Genomic DNA, 22,248 nt, shown 5'->3' on the forward strand with positions numbered 1-22,248 from the left:
CTCACTGGGGAGTGCCAGGCTGCAGAGGCAGCTTGGGGTCTGAGTAATTGCAAGCACGCTTCCACTGCTGTGCCTGGGTCTTCCCTGCACAGCTGGAGACAGGGATGCTGCGGGGGGCTCACTCAGGAGGGCTCTGGTGCAGCCCTGAACCTCTGCACCCCCAGGGCATCCTGGGGCCAAACCTGCACTGTGCTCAGGGACACTGTGAGTGGCAGCAGCTGAAATAGCTGAGCACATCCTGAAATGGAAATGACACCTGGATAAAATTACTGCCTTGGGAATGTTGTGCTTCACATTGACACTCCTGTGAGATCATGAAAGTCACTGTATCCAACACACAACTGGGATAAGCGTTCCAAGAAGTTGTTGAAAATGTAGTAAGCAAGGAATAGATTTTTCAAAGTGAATGAAGTTGAAAAGGTTGGAAAGAAATTAGCAGAAGTATTTAGTGGTCAGAAGCATTCTCTTCACTCACTTCCACTGGAAGAAATAAACATCTCCCATGCTATGTTTAGTGGAAATCTGCCAGTGAAATTGTTCAAGTTGTCACATCTAAATATAATCACAGCAACCTACAGGAACTAGGTTAATATTTTTATTAGCTGGAGGAGAATGGTTCTGCTTTTCTCATTTGGTTAATAATACCCTATATAATGTGCCAAGGTAACTATCATTTACTGTAGTTTCCATTGTCTCTCTATTTATACTATATATAGAACAAAAGCATGTTTCTCTGCTCTTTGGTCAGACACAGCTTAAAAAAAATGAAACCACCACAAAAGCCAAACAAACCAAAACAAAAGAGGCCCCAGTGAAGACTGAGTAATCAAGACAGAAACTCTAATTCTAAGGGGACTTCAAATGCTATAATTACAGTTCTGCTGCACTTAAAAAATTATTTAAGTACCACCTGCACTTAAGAGTCAGTGGTGCAACAGACATAAAATAAAGCCTCTTCAACTACTTCAAGTCTAATTAAAAGAAAAGACCATGGGTAAGCATGTTAAAAAGAAAACATTTTCCATGTAAATAGTACCTTTAAAATAGCTTTCTTTTGTTCTGTGGCTGTTTGCAAACTCCAGTCTGGCAGCCCACTTGGATTGCTTCATTGTCTGGTGGTGCAGTACAGGCTCTTTTACCATTTCATATCAGTATAAACTGTATTATTTGCCTGCTCAGCTTTCTTCATTTTGTACAGTTCAGGTTGAAATCCTTTATGATTTGGCACGTTATTCTTTTTCCTCCTGTTCCACAAAAGTCAAGTAACATACCAGACTCCATAGTCAATCTTGAAATACATGAATAATGTGTATTCCATTAAGAGAGAGTAACAATATCCATAAAGAACAGTGGATTATTTTTTGCTTGCCAAACTGTACTTGTATGTTAGTTTAAACTTTCTTTGACTTGGTAACTGTGGAAGGAATCTGATGCAGCCCACATTGAGTCATTTACATCATGTTGTCAAGTACAGATTTTTGAGATCTTTGCTGTTGGCATTTCCTAGCAATGTGTAGGTGTGAAATATGCCTTATTCAAACCAAATTCCATCCAGACTTGAATTTCATTAGAGCAGGGGGTTTTGTTCTGCTCTACAAACTGTTCTGTATTCTGACAGGTATTTCTGCCTGACTGAGTCAATACACTTGAAGTATTGGCTGCAGAGCATGGCATGAGTGAGTTGCAAGGTGAATTTCTTCTACAGCGTGGGAACTGGGTCATCATCTTTTGTGTTGACTTTTGTTGGTGTCACATAACAAAATGGGAAGGTGTGAGTGGTTTGAATACTCTCAGGATGATGTCCTGGCTGTCTGAGGGCTGCTGAGCCTGTAGTGGTGGATGAGGCTGAAGAATTAATAGGAATGTTTTCCATAGCAGACCCTTCTTGCACATGTTACTGGATTAAGGAAGGTAAATCCAGAAGATGTTTTTTAACAAGTAATGCAGTAACAGGCACTCTGTCTGGAATACTCATCATAGGTGATTAATTTTATTTTATTGTAAGGATTGATCTCATGGGCTCTGGTTAGAGCACAGCCATTGCCTGAACTTGGCCTGAATTGGGGAAGCTGCAATGTACTCTGACATCCAGGCTGCTCTGATGAAATACTTGATTTTAGGTAGAGATGAAACCTTCTCATAGCTCCAAATTATTTAATTTCATTATGCAGCATATTGCATAGGATTCTAAATGTGTTTCAGTAGTTTAATTGGGAAGCTATTTAGTGGAAATTCATGACCCCATTTGAACTGTGTTAAAAGCTCTGGAATGTGAGGAGGAAATTGGTTGCATGGTCACTTGCCTGTGTGCAATAACGGGGCAAAATCAGCTGTGCTCTGATGTATCTATGCTCTGGATAAAAAAACAACCAAGCAAACTCTTTAATCTTTTGTCTTTTCCCAAGGATTTAAAAGCATTAAACACTGTTTGTTGGGGGATTGGTTTCATTGGTTGGGTTTTTTTACTTAATTTCATGAAGAGTATGCACTGTTGGTTTTCAGGGGAGCTACTGGGGTTGGGTGAAGTTCTCTTGCCACCACTCAGTCCTATGGTAAGAGGTAACAGGATTAGCTCAGACTGAAAAGCAGCAAGTTATTTTTGTTTTGAAGATTTCTTCTTGTCCAGTAGTCACACTAGCTTTGTTTTTATGTCTTGAACTAGTTGTTTACAGAGCAGACAGACTTATTTGCTTTGTCTTCCAGAGGGTAATTTTAAATGCAGCACTTTGCCCCTAGCAGTTGTTGTTTGGTAATGTCTCACACCTGTACTGTGGCAGGGTATTTGCCTCCTCTCTTTGAATGAGATGCAGAAAGTCATAGAGCCCCCTGAGCTAGTGCTGCTGTTCATTGCATTTTATGTCACAAACTGTGCCCTGAAAGCATATTAATACATGTTCTTTCCTTTTCTTCCTCAGATAAACTTCTGGTCTTTACTGTAGCAACTAAAGAAACCGATGGCTTTCACCGTTTCATGCGAACTGCAAAGCACTTCAACTACACAGTGAAGGTATTGTGTCTTTGGTAGCAGCTGTTTGTGCTGTCCATGCTGTGAAACAGAACCAGTAAATGGCAGCTGACCTTGCCTTGGCTTCACTGTGTGCTGGGACAGAGGGAAACAGCAGGGCTGGGGGGCAGGAAGGGCTCCTGCTGCTCTCCCTGTTGCTTACCTGCTGCTGCCCCTCTGAACCACCATGGGAGGGAGGTGCTTCCACTGCCTTAGGAGCTGCCTCTGGGGTTTGTAGCTATCATGGTCAGCATCTCCTCACTCACAGGTTCTGGCATGTTTTATCACAGAGCCTTGTTTTTCAGTGTGGCCCATTTTGTTTGTATGAACACTTCTGGGAGCTGTGCTGCACTCAAGGGCTTTGGATCTCTCTCCTTAAGCAAGGCTGCAGCACTGCTGCAAGGAAGGAGGAAGGCTCACAACTGAAAATTTCTCTGTGTTTCCCAGAAGCCTGTAATTTCTGAGAGGACAATGTGTTTCTATCATTCTTTCCAGCCTTTTCTGCCCCTGTATGTCACGTACTTAGGTTGGCCTCTGCGTGACCTTGGGAGAAAGGGAGGGCACTAACCTTCTAAACTTTCCCCAAAATTGGTTCTGCCAAGAGAAAATCCAGGAATTCAGATGCTGTTATGAATTTTTTGTTCTTACTTACCACAGTGCCTGCACTATAAATAGGAAATTATTTGGGTCTTTGACTTCTACCACTGAATTTAGAGGACTGAGAGAACCTTTCTTAAAATGATAAAGCTGTAGTAGAGCCCCTGAGCAGCCTGAGCTCTGGACACATCTTTTAGCTTTGTAGATTTGTCCAAAACATCATGCAATGTAGTTCTTACAGGCTTTATATGTTCTGAAAACCTTATGTTCAAAACAGGTAGAGAGCTTTTTTCACTTTTTTCTTTTTTTGACATGCAATCTGCTATAGTGCTTGGCTGGGGAAGAGTTTTATGTTTAACTTAGTTTTAGCAGTGAGCTGTGTACTAGAAAACTTATCCTTTCCTTTTTGTACAAAAAAACTTGCAATTTGTATTAGTTATACCCTGATCCACCCAGGTCTTTTGTGCCTCCTGTTCCTAAAGGGATGTTACTGAATTTTAAAGGTCTCATTCAGAATGTTTTTCTAATACAGATTTTGAGACAATCCTTAGCTTTCTTCCTATTTTTTTTTTCCTGAAGGAGACGCATTTGAGTAAATGGCAGTAGCAGGCAACTGCTTGATTCTTATTTGGTTAAGAAATGTCTCTCCCATGTTTTTGTAGTGATGTCATTGTGCTGAATGTTGCCTCAGACATGGAAAACCTAGGATGCTGGAAGTGCTGGCTTGCTATGCTTTAATGTGTTGCTTCTGCTTTAGCATCTGTTTTCAATAAGGGTCTGCTTTAAAAAAGCCTCATGGGTTTGGGTACTAGCAAAAAGTGCTTTTTTTTCCCCTCTTATTGCAGGTTCTGGGAAAAGGTGAAGAATGGAAAGGTGGTGATCTGCCCAACTCTATTGGCGGAGGGCAGAAAGTTCGGCTGCTGAAGGAGGGCATTGAAAGCTATGCTGATCAAGAGGATTTGGTTGTACTGTTTGTGGAATGGTGAGCAAACCTGGCTTCCTGTCTGTGTTTGAGTTTGGACAGACATGCAGCACTAGCTCCTGTGACATGCTGGAAGTTGCATGATGCCTTTGTTCTTCGCTGTTTTATTTGAGAGAGTTGGTGTCTTTTTTTCTTCATTCATAAAAATAGTGGATTGCTTTTGGAGCAATCGTTACTTTTTAACAGATTTACAGATGTAAGAGTTGTTCATAGTTTTGCTGCCTCGAGGGGGTAAAAGAATGTTGCTGGGAGCTGACAGGCTTGCAGGCAAGCATTTGTCCTCTCCCTGTTCAGCTGCAGTGAGAGCAGGATGTGGCTGCAGGCTGGGAGTGTGGATGGGAGGGGGTGCAAAAGCAGCTCCAGAAATAGTGTCCAGGAGGGAGCAGAGACATAATCTTGTTCCATGAAGTAACAGTGATATGGAGGCAGCAGGAAAAGGGCTCCCTGAGGAAAGCACTTAACAGGAGAGTGTCTGTGTGTTAGAGAGCTGAAACAAGAGCTGGTGTCAGATGTAGCCTGGTGCCTGTGCTCTCTGTGTGATGGAAGCAGGGAGAGAGAGTGCTGCTGCAGGTGCCAGATCATAGCTCACAGCACAGCTATGCTTGAGCATCCTCCCTGCAGGCCAGATAGGCCTCTCCTGTCACAGAAAGCATAGACCTCAAAACACACTTTCTCTGGTGCTTCCCTCTGCTTTTTCTCTTCCTCTTATTTTCCTCCTGTGACAGCAGCATGACCAGAGTAGCTCAGAATCCAGCTTGCAGCAGATACCAGGCTCTTCCACACTGATGTTAACCAGAGCAGGGTCACAGCTCTGGAATAATCACTGCAAGGAAGGTGTGGGACCAGGTCTGGAATCAGGGACAGGAAGCTCCAGTGGCAGCCTTGGAGAGGGGCAGCTGAGTGTGAGCTGGGAGAGAGTCATGGATGGGTTCACCCCTGCTGCTGGTACCACGACATGCTGGAATGTCTGCTCCAGAATTCTCTATCAGCTTGTAACCTGCTTTATGTATTTAAAACTTGACAGTTGAAGAAACTTAGGGGCACTTTTTTAAGGCTTGGCAGGTTTGGCACAGCAGACATCATCACAAGGCAAAGTGGCTGGACACTGGCAATTTGTGGAAAGTTAATTTGTTTTTTATAAGTTAACTTTTTGGGAAAGTTGGAGTAGCCATTAAACTGGTAGTGAATTCAAATATGTTACCTTATTTTCTGTTCCAATTTTACCTCTTGTGATGAATAAAAGAAATACCTAGAAAGCAAAAAATCTAAATAATTGTCACTAATTTATGAATAAGCATTATAAGGGATGCCTATTATGTTGAGTATTTTTTATGCATGCTTAGGTCTCTAAAGTTACCTAGTTTGACAATACACATCCAGTTTTTGAATCTCTTTTTTTATTGACTTGTTCAATTTTGCATTTGCTAAATGGAAAAAAAATCTTTCTAAAAGTAAATACATTATGTGTTTGTTCATAGTGTTGTCCTACTAATCATACAAGAACTGAAACTTTCAAAGGTTAATTTCACAGATTTTGTTCTGTGCTAAAGCTTGAATAAAACAAGCATTTCCCAAATGTTTTCTATTTCCATTGAATTTCTTTGTTTCTGAATTTATTACCCTAATTCATAACTATTTTCTTCCTGTGTGGTAAGATATGCAAATTTATTATCACATTGGTGCAGAGGTCTAGCTCAAATTTTTCTCCACCATAATTTGCTCTCTGGAGGGCCAGGCTGTCTGCTGGCACAGATGGGAGAGTACAGAGGACCGTGTGTGTCGAAGTGCAAAAGCCATAATCTTTCTTCCCATGAAAAATCACAAGATTTAAGGCTTCCCAAGTTCCTAAAGTCCAAAATCCCAAGTACATATTTGTTTAAAGCTGGTGGAACTGATTCCAGACAGGAGAGAAAAAAACAGTTTGCTGATTCTAGCATTATATTTTAATTCTAACAAGCTTTTGCATTTCCAGAAATCCTGGTTTGCAATTTAAACACTGATCAATGTAGCAGTAAGTTTGGAAAAGACAAATGTCATGAACTTCCTTTCTTCTTCAAGTGTTTTTTATTATATTCATTGTGAAGCATTTGGAATATTAATCTTGGGGGTGGGGAAAGGAAATGTCTGGTTTGCTTACTGTAACTAGGAAAGTAATTTCTAGGGAGCTGTTTACTTAACAAACTTGGTTTCTTGGTTTGTTTTTTTTTTTTTTTTTCCCAGCAGTTTTTTATATGGCTCAGAATTCTGGTAATAGTTTGATCTTCTGTGGACAGCTTGTGCCTATGTGTAGATAGCAAAATGCCTGCAGATGGAACACTATTTAAATTAGGCTTGTTTTTGCTTGAGCCAACTTTGGGTTTGTTTTGGACCATTTCAGATTGGACTGGCTAATGGCCAATGTAGACTGGATAAATTGGTTGGTGCTGTGACTGTTCATCCAGAACTCTCACAGGCATCTCTTTGTATCATGGAAGAAATTTGAAGTGTCTCAGTTTGTTGTTTGTTTTGTTGTGTTTTTTTAACATTCATCAGAAACTAAGGGATAATTGTATTTTCTATGTATCTCAAAATGGTTAAGGTGTGGTGCTGGTGGGGACACAGTCTAAGTGACAGAATAGTTTGGTGTCTGTTTTGTGACATTGTTAGTCACTACTAGGGACTATCTTGAATTGTGAGCTCTTACCCTGCAGCTCCATTAGTGGCAAGTTCTGATTGTTGAAGTTGTGGGTGCCAAACTTGCATGGTCATTTCTAGAGCACCTGAGTCTGCTGCAGTTTCCCTGTGTTGCTGGGAGTGCAGGGTGCATAGCCAGGATGCTTTGCTGCTGCAAAAGACAGAGAGGGAGGGGTGGGTTCCAGTCCCAAGCATCTGCCATCTGGGAGCTTCAGGAAATGGGATTAGGTTGTGGAAACTTTCTGGGTTTTTTTTTTTTTTCTTTTTTTTTTTCTTCTTGCTTTCTACTTAATTTGAAGGATTTGTGAAGAATAAATAAAAGAGTCTCTGAGCTGTTCCTGCTTGCCAGGGAAGCCTGCTTTTTCTTTTTCCTGGATATGTCCACACTGTTTTTCCCTGTCAAATTTTGAAGTCTTGTTTAAAGTAAGTCATTGTGTTACCCTTAATAACAGTATAAACTGTCAAGGATAGTCCTGGGACCTGTTTTGTGATGGTTTTAGTGGTGCAGACCTGAAGTGAATCCCCCCTTTCAGCAGGAGGTGGGGTCTGACTGGGCTGAATGTAATCTGACAGAGCAGGTAAACAAAGCAAATGATGCAAATTTAACACACTTTACAGGTGTTAAGTTTTCAAAAGTGGGAGCCTCCTAAAGCAGCTGGTGAGGGTGCTGGCAGCAAGGTGGAGGTCCTGCCCAGGAAGGAGGTGTGGTGACAGTCAGGACAGGAGGGCCTTGCCCATTAATGGGGAGTGCTGGGTTAACAGAGCTGCATGATATCCATTGCACTTTAGCAGCTCAGCTCTGGGGTTAGGATTACAAACTGTGCTCTGTTAAGTAGCATGTCCCTTTCACAAGCAGAGCCTGTGGCTGGCCCAGCATGTTGCTCAACTTTGGCTTTCTTTCACAGAATGACAGTCCTTGGAAGCAATGTTCCAGGGTGTTTGGTTCCTTCCTGCAGCTGCAGGTCCCAGCAGCAGCAGCAGCACTGCCCTGCTCACGGAGGAGAAGCACAGCCTGCCATGAGCTGTTCAGTTAAAGGCTCAGACAGATCTCTTTTTGTCTGCCCTCAATGTGTCTCCTGTTTCTTGTGTGTTCTACAGCCTTGGTCTGGCATGGAGTCGGGCTGCAGAAACTGAATGGAAAAGGGAGTGAAATGTATTCCTGTAAATTTGGGCAGAAAGAGGCATTTTTTGTGAAACTGGGGAAGGTCCAAAATGTACTATTTCTTTCATGCATTCTTCTGCCAAAGTTGCAGAAAAACATAGCAGTTTTCAGAAAACCACTTACTTATATAGACTACATAACAGAGTTCCTCTCCAGGGTTTATACTTTGCTTTGTGGTGAAAATATTTTTTTACATTTGTGAGCCAGCTGTTGTTCAGTTCTCTTAGGCCAATTTCATGAAATCCTCTTTGAAGAAATACATCTTGAATAATTTCAGAACTGCAATAAAGGAGGACAATAGGTCAGTAATGGTTGATCTGTTGGCACTATTGCTGGGTAATCCATAGCAATGCAAAATATTCTGTGTACTGCAGGTGGGGCTGCTGCTGTCCTAGTTAGTCCAGCTAAAAGGCTTTGCAAGAAAAGTCTTGGTCAAGGTTAGACCTTGGTTTTGGTAGCTCTACTGTTACTTTGCCTGTTATCAGGGCTAGTGATTTTCAATTTTTAAGGTATATGTGTAGGGCAAGAATATTCCTGTGCTCAAATGAGGAAACTGCAACGCTGAGATGCTGCCATTAAAATATTTTGCTGTTTCATCCAGAGACTGATCTGTGATGGGATTCCAATTTCACTGTGACATTCTTCATGCTGTGTAAAGAGAACCTTGAAGTGGGAGGCATTGGCACAGGTCACCCAGAGCAGCTGTGGATGCCCAACCCCTGGCAAATTCTGAGTCCAGACTGGATGGGGCTTTGAGCAGGCTGGTCTAGTGTGTGGCATCCCTGCCCATGCTGGGGGGATTGGTTTGTTTGCTCGGTGGTGTTCCCAACCCCCTGTGCCCACCAGGCATTGATTTAGATTTGGCTCGGCCAGAAGAAACCACCAGGCTTGGGATGCTCCATTCTTGCAGGACCTTGGCCAAACGCAGGCAGATTTCATTCTGGTTTGGCACACTGTTGGGTGTCTAACAGCCAAAGATGAGCCCCACCTTTAGGCCTTTATCCTCAAAAGGAATTGTGACTCAAAGGCAGGTAAAGTTTTTCATAAACAGGTATTGTGATACTTTGAGCCTTTTAAGTCCTCAGCACATTAAAGAGGTTGAAGGAGAAATCCTTGCCTTGTCAGGGTGCAAAACACTTTTTATGGGCAACTAGACTTCATTGAGATCTAAGAGCCAGTGCTGTTGTGTTTAGGAACAAGATCATCTACATTTTCTCTGTGAAAGTCATCTAAGTCATCCTTCAGTCCTACTTTTCATCTGTTAAAGTTTGGTATTTTAAATTGTTGTTCTTAAAAACATAAGCAAAATACCTGAAAAAGGAAAATCAATTTCAGAGAAACAAAATGTGAAGAAAAAAGAATGTCCAAGATGTGGAAGACTAAGATGCAGAAGGAGAAACTGCTTTGGATAAGTTGTACTGATTGAAGTTTCTCTCCTAAAAGGGTTTAGAATTTTTACATGGTGGTTAAATATGATTTAATTGAGTCATTTTTCAGAATGAAAGGGCTGTTTGATTTTTAAATTTGAATATTTCAGTTTTGAACACAGAAACATTAAAATGAAGCCAACCTAACGGATGTATTTTCTTTCCTTTTAAGCTATGATGTTATCTTTGCTGGGGGCCCTGAAGAGCTGCTAAAGAAATTTCAGGAAGCTAATCACAAAGTGGTGTTTGCAGCAGATGGGCTGATTTGGCCAGATAAAAGGCTGGCTGACAAATACCCTGTTGTCCGGAGTGGGAAGCGATTCCTGAACTCAGGAGGCAAGTGGGATTCTCAAACCCTTGAACTTGAGCATGGCCCATCTCTGTTATCTGCCCTGTGTACTTGTTGCATGTGGAGCTGCTCCTGAATTACCCAGTACAAAGCTGATTTCTGGACATGCTGTACAGCTCCTCTTCTCTGCTCAGGCCCGGCTTGCATTCACATTTGCAGTGTGTGTTTGGCAAAAGCTTGTACAAAGCAGAGGAGCAGGGTCAGGGTCTAGCCAGCAGCTGTGCATGGCAGTGTAAGGCTGTGCTGGGGTGAGCCCCTTGCTGCAGGAACAATGCAGTGCACAAGCCCAGCAGAGCAGGAGTGCTATTTATAGCCTGGCCACAGAATTCCCAAACTCTGGAGATCTCTGCACACAGGGTGCATGTGCTGGCAGCTCTGCCTGGCCTGGCAGCATGGCTTGCTTACACAGCTCCTTCTGCAAGGCATGGGAGCTGCTCCCTGTAATCTCAATGACAGATGAATTCTGAAATACTCCTTAAATGCCAGCTTTGCTAATAATTTAGCACTTGATTAACGCATGCACTGATACAAGCACTGTGCTGTGTGAAGCCATTGAGTGTGTCATTTCTGGGGCACCCTTCTTCAGAGTGCAGATCTGGGAGTGTCCCTGTTTCTTTCCCTCACCTATCTGTCCTGTCTTTTGTTATTTTGGTGTATATTGGTTTTGAGTTGAATTCTCATTGTATTTCTGGCAGTATTAGATTCAGGCATCTCTGCCAGTAAGAAGTGATTGATGAAAAGGAAACTTTTTCCACAGATGGGCTTCTTGGGAAAGTGATAGTCTGATATCATGCTTTGGCGTTCTCAGAACTATCCCAAGCAGTTCTGATTTATTTTTTTCCTTAAAATACCATTAGTATAAAAATAGCCAATAATTATTTACTTTTTGAAACAGACCTGTTACATACCACAGGAAGAAGATTGGATTTTGAGCCAAGTTTCATAAATTTCATAGTTTTTCTTTACTGGCAGCTCTCAGAATGAAGTTCCTGGTTGTTGGACAGTATTGGCAGGGTAGTGTTTTTTATGGAAATAACCTGTGTGTGTGATGTTGCAGGATTTATTGGTTATGCTCCATCCATAAATCGTATTGTGCAGCAATGGAATCTGCAGGATAATGATGATGACCAGCTGTTTTACACCAAAATCTATGTTGACCCATTGGCAAGGGTAGGTAGTAACTCGCTTTCTCTTTTCTTCCTGCTTGAAATAACACGCTGCTCCTCATAAAACACCAGGAGATGAAAAGACAAGGAATGCTGTCTGTACTGGAGTGCCATGTTGACAGTTGTTTGTTCTCCTGAGGTTCCACTGCTGGAATGATGAACAGGCTCCCCAAGGGTCGTGACTTGATATATTATTTCAGGCTGTTTTCAGCCCCAGGCAGGTTGTGCTTCATTGTTAGAAATAGCAGCTCTGAGGTATATGATCAGACACGTTTATCTCAATGAGGGTCCCAGGTACTTGGCAGTTTGATGGCCAGAGAATGTGGCATTTTGCCAGGGTGTCACTGAACTACTTGCTGATCCAGTGTTTTATACTTTGGCTTGCTGCCATTTCAGATCCTGCCTTCAGCTTTCTGTGCAGATAGGTTCAGTAAAGCTGCATTGTAAATTTTGGGTAAAGACCTCTCTGTGTCCTCACCTAAAACAAAGTTCTCTGCTGAGTTGCAGTGTTGAAGCATGACAGGTGTTAGAGGCGTGTCCCTGATGCTGCAAAAAGAGGGATAAAGGAAGCTGACAATATATTGATGCAAAAAGAGTTTAGAAGGTGATATAGAAGAATTTTGAGAAGGATTTTGGTAACTTGTATGCTTAAGGCAGATACAAAGTTTTTGAAATATATGCATGTTGTTTCTGGCATAACTTCATGGAAAATCAGGCTTGTTTGGATACAGATTCAGAAACAGAATAGAATATTTCTGTTGGAAGGGACCTGCAGTGATCATCTAGTCTGACTGGCTGACCAATATGGGCCTGACCAAAAGCCAAAGTGTGTTACTAAGCTCGTTGACCAAATGCTTTTTAAGTGTTTGACAGGCTGGAGGTATTGACCACCTGTCTAGGAATAGATCCTGGGTTTGACCACCCTGTTCATAAAGAAATGTTTCTGAATGTCCAGTCTGAACCTTCCCTAGTGCAGCTTTGAACCATCCCCCCCAGCTCAGCACCTCCCTCTCCCCTTGCCCTCCTCAGGAAGCTGCAGGGAGCACAGAGGCTCCTCTAAACCAGACAAACCTCAGCTGCTCCTCATGGGGAACTCCCTCCAGCCTTTAATGACTGAGTTGCTTTACATGCAAGTTCAGTCAGATGCCAGGTATGCAACTGAAGAGACAGGTAGAGATATTAAAGCTGATTCTGCATCCAAGTCAGAAGTAACATAATTGGTTGTCTAAATGGATTGTCTTCTGGTCCAAAGCTGTGTATCTGCACAGCACTGCTGCACCATGACTCAAAACACCCCCATGGTGCTTCCTGTCCATCACCACTGATTCTCTGGGTAGTGATAATGTGCCCAATGCTGTAGAATGTGTAAGAAGATCTTGGAAGACCAAAACAAAGGATGTCATCTGTTTTTAAGTGTGTTTTAAATGTTACATACTTGAATCAGCATTTTGTAAATGGTAAAGCATGGTATTTAAAGTAAGCTAGGATTAGTAATACAACATTAGGAACATACTTTAAAACCACCAGTGTTTTCTATCCTGACATGATACTTAAATTTGACTTTTATATTCTTGTGACACTGAAACACAGCATGTTTTGTTTCTTGGCCAAGACAAGTTAATTTCTTTTTTTTTTTAAGACACAAATTTTCTTTGGCTTATACTGCAAAATTGCAGTTCCTGTGGAGAGTTATGACCTTTATCCTTCAAGTTTAAAGTCTCTGCATATGCAAAACTGCTTGCTATAGAACTGCACAACTTGGGAATGCAGACAAATCCAACAATTTGAAGAACACATTTTCCCTGATTCCTTGCTGCCACTGTGGTATAATTGCAGTGTTGCTGTACAAACATTGGCTTTTAGCATGCCTCAACAGCTTTGGTACTTTGATTTCAGGAGCGCATTAACATTACTTTGGACCACAAATGTGCAATTTTCCAGACCCTAAATGGAGCTGTTGGTAAGTGTGTGATTGGCACATGGTGTGTTTCATTAACTGTTATTGACACTTTTTTTCCTGCCTAACCATGAATGTAGTTCTTTAAACGTGTGCCTGTTTTAAGGAAGTGTTTGCATGGGGAAAGCTGATCACCAGATTAGTTACAGGTCTTTTGGGTTGATTATTAATTGAATTCTCTCATTGTAAAATATTTGATTTAAAATGGAAAATATCGTCTGAAATAAATGAAGTTGGCAGTAAATATAGAGTTGAGAATAATTTTTCTATTTGCCTTTCCAAAACCTAATTACAGGAGTAAGATTAGTAATTAAAATTGCATTTTAGATGTTCTCAAGCAAATGGCTATACATAATGAAGTTGAATAATGTAGACTTTCCTTTATTTAATTGTCATGAACTTAAATGGAAAAATGCATCTGTGCAAACTTCCTTTCTTACATCTGACTTTTAATTTTGGAACAACTTTTTTGTAGTCAGATCATATCTGAAATAACTGATTTCTCTATAAATAGCAGTGCTGAAGCTGCTGATGAGAAAATCTGAAGTTTGATGTCACCTTTTTTATCATAAGGAGCTTGGAATTCAAGATCTAATTAGAAAAAGTGAACAAAAGCTTCTAAATTAATAATACTGACAATGATACAGCAAGGTATATTGTGTCATCAAAGACTTAAAAACTCTGAAATTTTAGCTTTTTAATGAACTTACTGTACTGCTTTGATGATTTGCAGATGAAGTCCTTTTGAAATTTGAAGAAGGAAAAGTAAGAGCAAGGAATTCAGTGTATGACACCCTACCAGTGACCATTCATGGAAATGGTCCAACTAAAGTGAGTGACAGTTTGGTTTTATTTTCATGTAAAACCGAGACATCCATGAAGGCAAAAAAGAAAATAGAGGAGTGTGAAATACTCATAGCACACTACCAGTGCACATTTCCATTTAATGTTATTAGGAATTGAGAGGATAAAAGCCCCCTTTGAATTCGTGTTATTCTGCTGTCACTTTAACTTGCTATTGCTGCTGAAACAACGAATTTTGCTCCCAAATTCATCATAGCATGGGATATTGGAAGCAAGTAAGCTTTTGTTAATTTTTTTCGCTAACACAGAGCTGTTCTTGAAGGCAGTGAAGAATGTCCATCTGGTTATTAAATCAGAATAATAGGGGGCAGGTTAATCTAGCCAGGAGTGATGGGCTGGGATATAAAACAGTAACACATCTGTTCCTACCCTAGACCCAGGTGTGTGTATGCACATATGTAAAGAGATAGATTGCATTTAGGCTAAAGAAGAAGTCTCTGTGCAAGAGTGTCTGTCTAGGTACAGGTGTGGCTTTTGCCATTGCCCTCAGTGTCACTGGTCACTGCTGTCACTGTGCCCAGGTCAGCTTTGGGCCCGTGGTGGAGCCCTGTCTGCCCTGTGAAAGAGCTGTTTTGGCAGGTTCTGTTCTTGTGTGAGGATTCAGTGGTTCTGAGGTGCCTGCACAGTTTCTCAGAGAAGTGGCTGTGTTTTGGTAATGTGGCAGCTGCATCTCTGTTCTGTGTGAAGAATTGTACAGGTGGATCCTTTGCAGTGCTGTCTGTTGGCTGAAGGATTGGGCATGGCTGCTTTCTAATTGCTTCTGAATAAATGTTCCTTACTGTAGCTCCTTCTTTGCAGAAGAATGCCTTTCAGGAGAATGGAGTAGAGTTTGAAACTCACTAATATCCCAGGGACTGCTGCTTCTTTCTTTGTGCCCTTGTATTTTGATTTTGGAATCAGTGAATACAGTGATGCCTTTATCTGTTTGCCTTATAAATGCTCACTAGGGGTGAAATGTGTCACCAATTCCTTCCATTTTTGCCTCAATTCAATCCTCAAATTCTGTCATCATTGGCTTTGCTGACATGTTGCCAATAAAAGGGGAGGTTCTGTATTTTACAGTTGGGCAAACAGCTTAGGATGGAACTTCTTATAATAATCCAAGAGTTATGCTACATAAAAAAAAAAACCCAAAAAAAACCCCTCCACCTCTGCCTGTAGTGATGTTTTAAAAACAAAGAGGAAACTTTTGTTATGCATCACTTTGTCAGTGTGGTTAAATTTTTCTGTTTTAAACCCAGGGTGGAATCAAAGGGACAATAATATATTAGGCAAAAAGTTTTCTCTAGTTAGTAAATAAACTGGCATAAAAAAATTCCCAGAATTCACTCCCAATAGTTAAAAATATTTTATTCATGAGATACTCCTGCTTTGTACTAAATCTCTCCAGTCTGCAGATTAGTAAATTGCACTGGTTAGATACACTTCTTGAAATGTATACCAAATAATTTTTATATTCTGATGTGTAATGCTTTTATTTTTCACCTCAAGGGCATGTCATTTTTATGAAATACTCATTTTTGTAGACTTCATGGTACATAAGTAATCTGTTATTTCAACAAAAAGAATGAGATAGCTTTTACCTGCTATTTTTTATGTTTGTTTCCTGTCAGTTGCCTTTAGTTGCAAGTGATTGAATGAGTAAACCTGAATTGTTTGAAATGCACAGATCATCCTTTGCATGCATCTTTCATTAATTTAAATTGTTCATTGCTCTATCAGATTCACCTGAATTATTTGGGAAACTATATTCCCAATGCTTGGACACGGGAAACTGGCTGCAGTGTTTGTGATTTGGACCTTCTAGACCTGTCAGCAGTCAAGGTAAGAGCACCCTGCACTGGAGCAAGGCCCTTGTGGTGCAGCTGAGAGGTGTTCAGTGATTCCTAGGGCCAAGTGGCTTCTTCATGCCATATGGTTCACTACTTTCAGGAATATTTTTATTTATGTATTTTAATATAGGTTTGCACAGTGCTGAAGATGATGCCATACCCAAAAGACCTCCAGATCTTCACCTCTGTTCAGTGAGGGTGAAAGAAAAATTTTTGAATTGTGCAAGGTTCTAGAGAGTAATTAGGATTTTGGAAGAGGTAGAAAGACTCTGGGTATTTCAGATTTTTTGACTTACAAAACAGTCAGTATGCATCATTCGAACGACTTCTGTTGCAAATAGAGTTTAATGCTTAACTAACATGATTACAATTACTGTTTTCTGAGATTAAGCAGTCCAAAACTGCTTTGCCTTGTAGAAGAAAATGCAAATATTTGTATTGTGTAAGCAAATGTGTTCCTGTAGAAGAAGATCTGGATTTCAGTACAGTTTTCAGCATTCTTGTAGGACAAATACACACATACACATGGCATGTGTGTATATCCAGTACTTGGCAGCTTTGGCTCTTCCACTCCAGGCATGATGTCTTTCATGTCTCTGTAAATATTTCAGCTTGTACACAGTAAATTTGAGGCAGAGTAAATACTGACCTCTACCATGTGGAGTTGTAAGACTTGGATGAAAAAGTAAATTCTGATTATGTCTAACAGGATCTTTCCAGCAGATGTTTTGTTTCTGTTCTGTATTGAAGGTTTGAATGAGAACATGTAAAGGACAGCATGAAAGAAATAGTGGCTTGTTATCTTTGTCATGAAAGGAAAAGGTGAAAGAATTTGTGGGCAATAAGTACCTAATGGACTGGAATATAAACTAAAAAAGGTTTTGCTGGAATTTTAATAACTTTCAGATTCTTTCTCTGTTTTAAATTTTATTTTCTCTTTTAAGATAAACATTTGAATGGTGTTATAATTAGATAGCATTTGCACTCCCATTATAAATTTCACCTGAGGAAAAGATGTTGTCAAAGATGTTTTTCCAATGATGTTGGTGTTTAAGATGTGGTTTTGGAGCAGTTAAATCTGAAAGTCAGTAAGGGGATGCAATGATTTACTGGATAGCTTCCTATAGTTTGTGTGCATCTGCTTGGAATTTGTCTTCTTTACTGTAGTGCATTCTTTGGACTTCATGCCTCACTCAGCCTGCCAGAAGAAACAACAAGGCTTTTCCTTGGCCTCAGTGGAGGTGTTTACTTCAGGCATTTCTAAGCACCAGCAGGATTTCATTTTCTGAACGTGCTCTCTGTTCAGGCCAGTCTGGTTGCTACTAAACAAGAAATTTTCAGTGAAAAGAGCAGTTCCTGTTCTGTGCCTTTAATAATTTTCTCCATATTGTTTTATTTAACTGCCTGCATTTATACATTCATATCTTCTGAGGATCTTGCCTTTTTTTTTTTTTTTTTTTTGATTGCCTACAAAGGAGCTCAGAGGTACATATGCAAGGTCTTTGCTCAGTCCTTGTCCTTTTGACAGAAACAGGATCTCCTTGTCTGCAAACATGACTGAGGTTGGAAAAACTGCTCTCTTCTGGTAATGTCAGCAGCCTGTGCCTCCCCCAAATTAACCACCTGTTCAGGTAGAAACAGCATAATGGAAAATAAGTTGAAGAGGGCACCTGGACTCAATAAGTGCAAATTGTTTCTACTTTCTTAAGGGGGTTTTGGTTTTGGTTTTTTTTTTTCCTGAAGCCTAAATTAAGTTTATTGCCCAACTTAGACTCCCTAGAAGTGCTTTTAGATTCTAAAGCTTCTCACTGGTATGGAGACTTTCCGATGTGGCTGGAAAGGATGATCTCACTCCTCATTTCACTGGCAACTCCTGTGGCAAGAGATCCTGGACTTTGCTCTGTGCAATTGTACTGAGACATTGTCCTGTGTTTCTTCCAAAAATTGTCTTACACTCAACTACTGTTTATTAAAAAGTAAACTTTAAAAGTCAAAAACATGATCTCACTGAAAATGAGAAAATCTATCAGAGAAAATGCAACCTCTGGGTGCAGACTGGGTATTCCCAAAGAGGTTTTGCTGAGAGGCAACTTCTGATTTCACATACTCAGAATGCTCATTGTGACCTAGATTCAGATGATGCAGTGACAGCTCTTTGTGGTAAACCAAGGTCTGAATTGATGACCTCTGTGCTTTGAGGAGATGCAGTTTACAGGAATTCCCCCCCTAATTTTTTAAACACCATTGTGCTTTGGTCACTCTGAGATTTCAGTGTGGAGCCCAGCAGTTCATGTTTCAGTGTAACGAAGCAGTGTCAGCGATTCCTCATTGTCCCCCTTGCCTTTGCACATCCAGCCTGAACCTCTTCTGTTTCCCCTGGAGAACAAGGGCAGAATGACTCTGAGTTAGAAAAATGACAAAGTGCAGTGCCTGCAGCAGTTGGAGTCAGTGTGCCCAGCTTAGCCCGGGCAGCTTTCCTTGTCCCTGGCCATCAGTGGCACCAGTGCCCGTGCCAGCCCCAGCAGTGCCAGCAGAGGGGTCACAGGTGCTTTGCTGGAGACACAGCAGTGCATTGCTGGTTGTTCTGCAGTTATTGGGGTGTCTGTGTGGCTGTGCCTGCCCAGCAGTCCTTATGAGGTTTGCAGCTGTGAGCAGGGGGGTCAGGGCAAACACGGGCTGTGTCTGGGTTCCCATGCAGACAGTGACTCTGAAACCTCAGCATGTGTTGATGCTTTATCCAGACACTTCTCAAGTGGGTGTTGGCCTGCTTAGAAAGCTAGCTGGCAGCCTTTTATGCTCATATAAGGTTTCTCTCTGAGAAACCTTGTAATGGATTAGATTTTTATAGTAATTGTCTGGTTTAGAGATGGAAATAATCTTTAGTCAGTGTATTTCTTTGTGTAGGAGTTGAGGCCTTTGAAGGTTAAATTTTTTTGTCTTGCAAACTGCAGTGATACGCTTCAGGACTACAGAAAAGTGCTGTCTGTGTTTCTTTTAGTGGTCATGATCTCATGCTCTCTATCAAGCACATACAAAGCAGCCAAATACCATCAAAAGATGTGAATTCACTTTAAAATAAGGTCCACGAAAGTTGAGTATCTTGGATGTAAGGATAGCAGCTCCGTTAGTTTATTAGAGATTTTCTAAAATCAGTGAGTAGGGAAGGAATGCAGGGCCCAGTTAAAATGAGTGGGGAGAAATAGTGCATATACATTTATAGAAGGGTATTGCAGTCTTTGGCTTAAAGTACAGCTGAGTGAAATATTTTGTGGTATTCATTCTTTAGCTATTTTTTTAAAAAAACTGCTCTCCTCTGTATTTTCTTGTAAATGTAATCTGTGTCTGTACCTTGTTTAAAAAAAAAGAAAAAGATTTGCCATTCTGTTCTAGGTGTATGTCCTTAAATGATTCTTTTGCTGTTTTAGTTTTTTTAAAGTAAGAATTTTAAAACCATTTTACATTATTTCCTACTTCCAGTGTGTGCTTCATACCAGTATTAAATCCATTATCTTTGCTTATTTTGTGAAGCCAGTGGGAATAAAGGGTGCATAGCACTTCTGAGCCCACTGGTTTGGATTGTTTGAAAGCTGTGTGGACTAAGCTTACTACATGACGTTAGTTGCTCTTTACTATAACTAATCTTAGAAAAGAGGCAAGTCTTATTGGTTGTATCAAAATATCATTTTTTTTAGGAATATCCAAGAGTAAAAATTGGTGTTTTCATTGAACAACCCACTCCTTTCCTAACTAAATTTTTAGACAGACTGTTGACTCTGGACTACCCACGGGAGGCACTCAGTATCTTTGTTCATAATAATGTAAGTATGACTTTATCATTGTACAAAGCTCAATTTTGGAAATTATACAATGAATCAGAGTGTGGAGTACATGGATTTGATATAAGAACACAGTTAAAATGCCTAGAAAGAGATAATCCTTCAGAATTTAGTATGCAGAGCTGGAAAAAAATGTGTCAGGACTTAGTGAAGTCTATTTAAAGAAACTGCTTAGATTATTTAACTAATGAAAAAATGTAATTTGAAGTGTGTGCTTCTGGAGGAAGTACTGACTGACATGAAACAGTGGAGTAAAATAAGAACAGAACAGTTCCAGCTGGAAGGGGCTGCAGTGACCATCTGGGCCAGCTGCTGACCACCTCAGGCCTGAGCAACAGGGACACCAAATTATTGACAACTGTCACCTGATAGGTGACATGGGACCTTTTTCTGATCTTGCTGATACCCCAGTGCATTTTTGTGTCTGTTGGCACTCCTGCTGGGTGCCATGGAAAGATTGGTGTGTTCAGATGTGTTTTGCCTGGAACTACAGATAAGTTGTTTTTGAATACTCCCTGCTAATTACCTAATGATCTGGCATTGCTGATACTTCCCCAGTGACTCCATCAGCATTGCTGTTCTGGTCCAATGCAAGCTGTCCCTGCCCAAGGCAGGGGGGTTGGAAGGAGATATCTAAAGTCCTTTCCAACCCAAATAATTCTGTGTTTCTAATGAGTGAGGTGTCAAATGTTTGCAATTATTTTGGAAAAAAAATGAGGCTGGAAGAGAAATGGGAGTAAAATTTAGTTGTGCTCCTTTTCAGTGTGCATGCATTGCTGTTGGTATGACAGAAAAAGGGAATCAGTAATAGAAGTGGAGCTTATCTCTAAGTGCTCATTGTGGTTTGTAAGGGGATTTTGAGGGTATAAATGTGATGGGCACATGGGAATTGTAGGCTGTGCTGGTTTTGTAGCTTCAGCCTAAAGTTTTATGGTGTTTGAAAGGGAATATAAAGACTGAACAGCTTTTTATTATAGAGGGGGAAAACCCCTACCCAATATTTCAATTATTCTAATGGCAGCCATAATAGGCAAAAGCTACAGTGAGGGCACAGGTTTGGAATGACTGCCTGCAGCTGAGAGCTCTTAAATAAATAGAAAATTAAGGAGGAAGGTGAATAGAAGTTAAAGGAACAATCAGTGGGACTGCATTTTAAAGAAACAATGGCTGTGCCTGTGCAGTTTGGTACAGGTTCAGCTCCCTCTCTAAAGTGGTTCAGGAGGAGCATACAAAACTCCTGCACGCCCCTGAGGTTGTAGATGGGTTTTAAAGACTGTAACATATATATTCTGAAAAATAATGCATAGCTAATTTGTGAATCTTGAATTGTTGTACAGCTTTGATTAACACTGCTGATGTGTTGGATTATTTTTCTGAAGTTTTGGGCAGAGGAAGTTCATTTTAATGACAGATATACTGGAATATCTTCAGACACTGTTTGCCATCTGTTTCTTTAGGACAGAATACAGTGTGTTCTTGGACACTGTGTTTGTGATTCATAGTTACTGGTGTCTTGCATTTGCAATAAAAAATGTTTACGTGATTACAGGAGGTTTACCATGAAAAGCACATCAAGAAATTCTGGGAAAAAGCCAAGAACATTATCAGAAATATTAAAATTGTTGGGCCTGAAGAAAACCTGAGTCAAGCAGAAGCCCGGAACATGGGAATGTAAGTTCTAATTTATAAATCTGTAATATTGTATACACTCACATTTTTTCCTCTTGCCACATGTATTATTTTGTGCCTTTAATGTTTACATCTTCATCTGTGAAAATGGGAGCTTTTGTGGTAGAAAAGATCTAGACAAGACATAAATTGTCAAGTATTTGATGGTTTCTGTCTAATATAAAAAGCTGTTGATCATTGTGAAAAAAATCTCTCTGGTTTGGGCTACTTCAATAGTCTGTCATCTTGTCTTGTGATGATAGCCTAGACAATGCATAGTATTTTTATTTTCCAGCTACCTTACTGCAGAATTTTTTTCATTTTTGTGTTGGATGTGCTTTTAACAATTGCTCTTTTGTTGTCCTAGTGGTTACTCTTTTTTCTAAAGTGACATTCTATTTAAGTACACATATGGTTAAGGCTTGACCTGGATGTGCAGGTGACTGAATTCTCTTTCCTCATGTGGTTCAGAGGCAGCAATATCCTTCAGAAGTGCTCAAGATGAAGTTTCTCACAAAGGCAGCTGACTTTATCTTGTGTTTGGTCTTGCTTTTTTCTTTTGTTCTTGTTGAATATCCAAAACTTTAGCTTTTAAACCTGTCACTTTCTGTGCCCAAAGTTGAGCCTTGGGGTTTGTATCCCCTGTCAGCCCTGCTGGGTCTCTTCAGTGCTGCAGCTGGCTCCTGCAGAGTGGCTAGTGGCTCTCCCAGCACACCAGCCACACGATGGAG

General features: G+C 40.6%; 1 protein-coding gene across 3 annotated transcripts in view; it reads left to right on the top strand.

The window, feature by feature from the left end:
- Positions 1–22,248, top strand: part of PLOD2 (procollagen-lysine,2-oxoglutarate 5-dioxygenase 2) — a 48,931-nt gene that overhangs the window by 12,653 nt on the left and 14,030 nt on the right. For all 3 annotated transcript variants that reach the window (XM_050977817.1, XM_050977818.1, XM_030227130.2), the window contains exons 2-10: positions 2,916–3,007; positions 4,447–4,583; positions 10,018–10,181; positions 11,252–11,364; positions 13,257–13,320; positions 14,051–14,148; positions 15,904–16,005; positions 19,706–19,831; positions 21,399–21,520. In XM_050977817.1, coding sequence (XP_050833774.1) covers positions 2,916–3,007; positions 4,447–4,583; positions 10,018–10,181; positions 11,252–11,364; positions 13,257–13,320; positions 14,051–14,148; positions 15,904–16,005; positions 19,706–19,831; positions 21,399–21,520 — 1,018 coding nt within the window. The remainder of the gene's footprint in view (positions 1–2,915; positions 3,008–4,446; positions 4,584–10,017; positions 10,182–11,251; positions 11,365–13,256; positions 13,321–14,050; positions 14,149–15,903; positions 16,006–19,705; positions 19,832–21,398; positions 21,521–22,248) is intronic.

This window comes from Serinus canaria, chromosome 9, assembly GCF_022539315.1.
Source record: "Serinus canaria isolate serCan28SL12 chromosome 9, serCan2020, whole genome shotgun sequence".
Lineage (NCBI taxonomy): Eukaryota > Metazoa > Chordata > Aves > Passeriformes > Fringillidae > Serinus > Serinus canaria.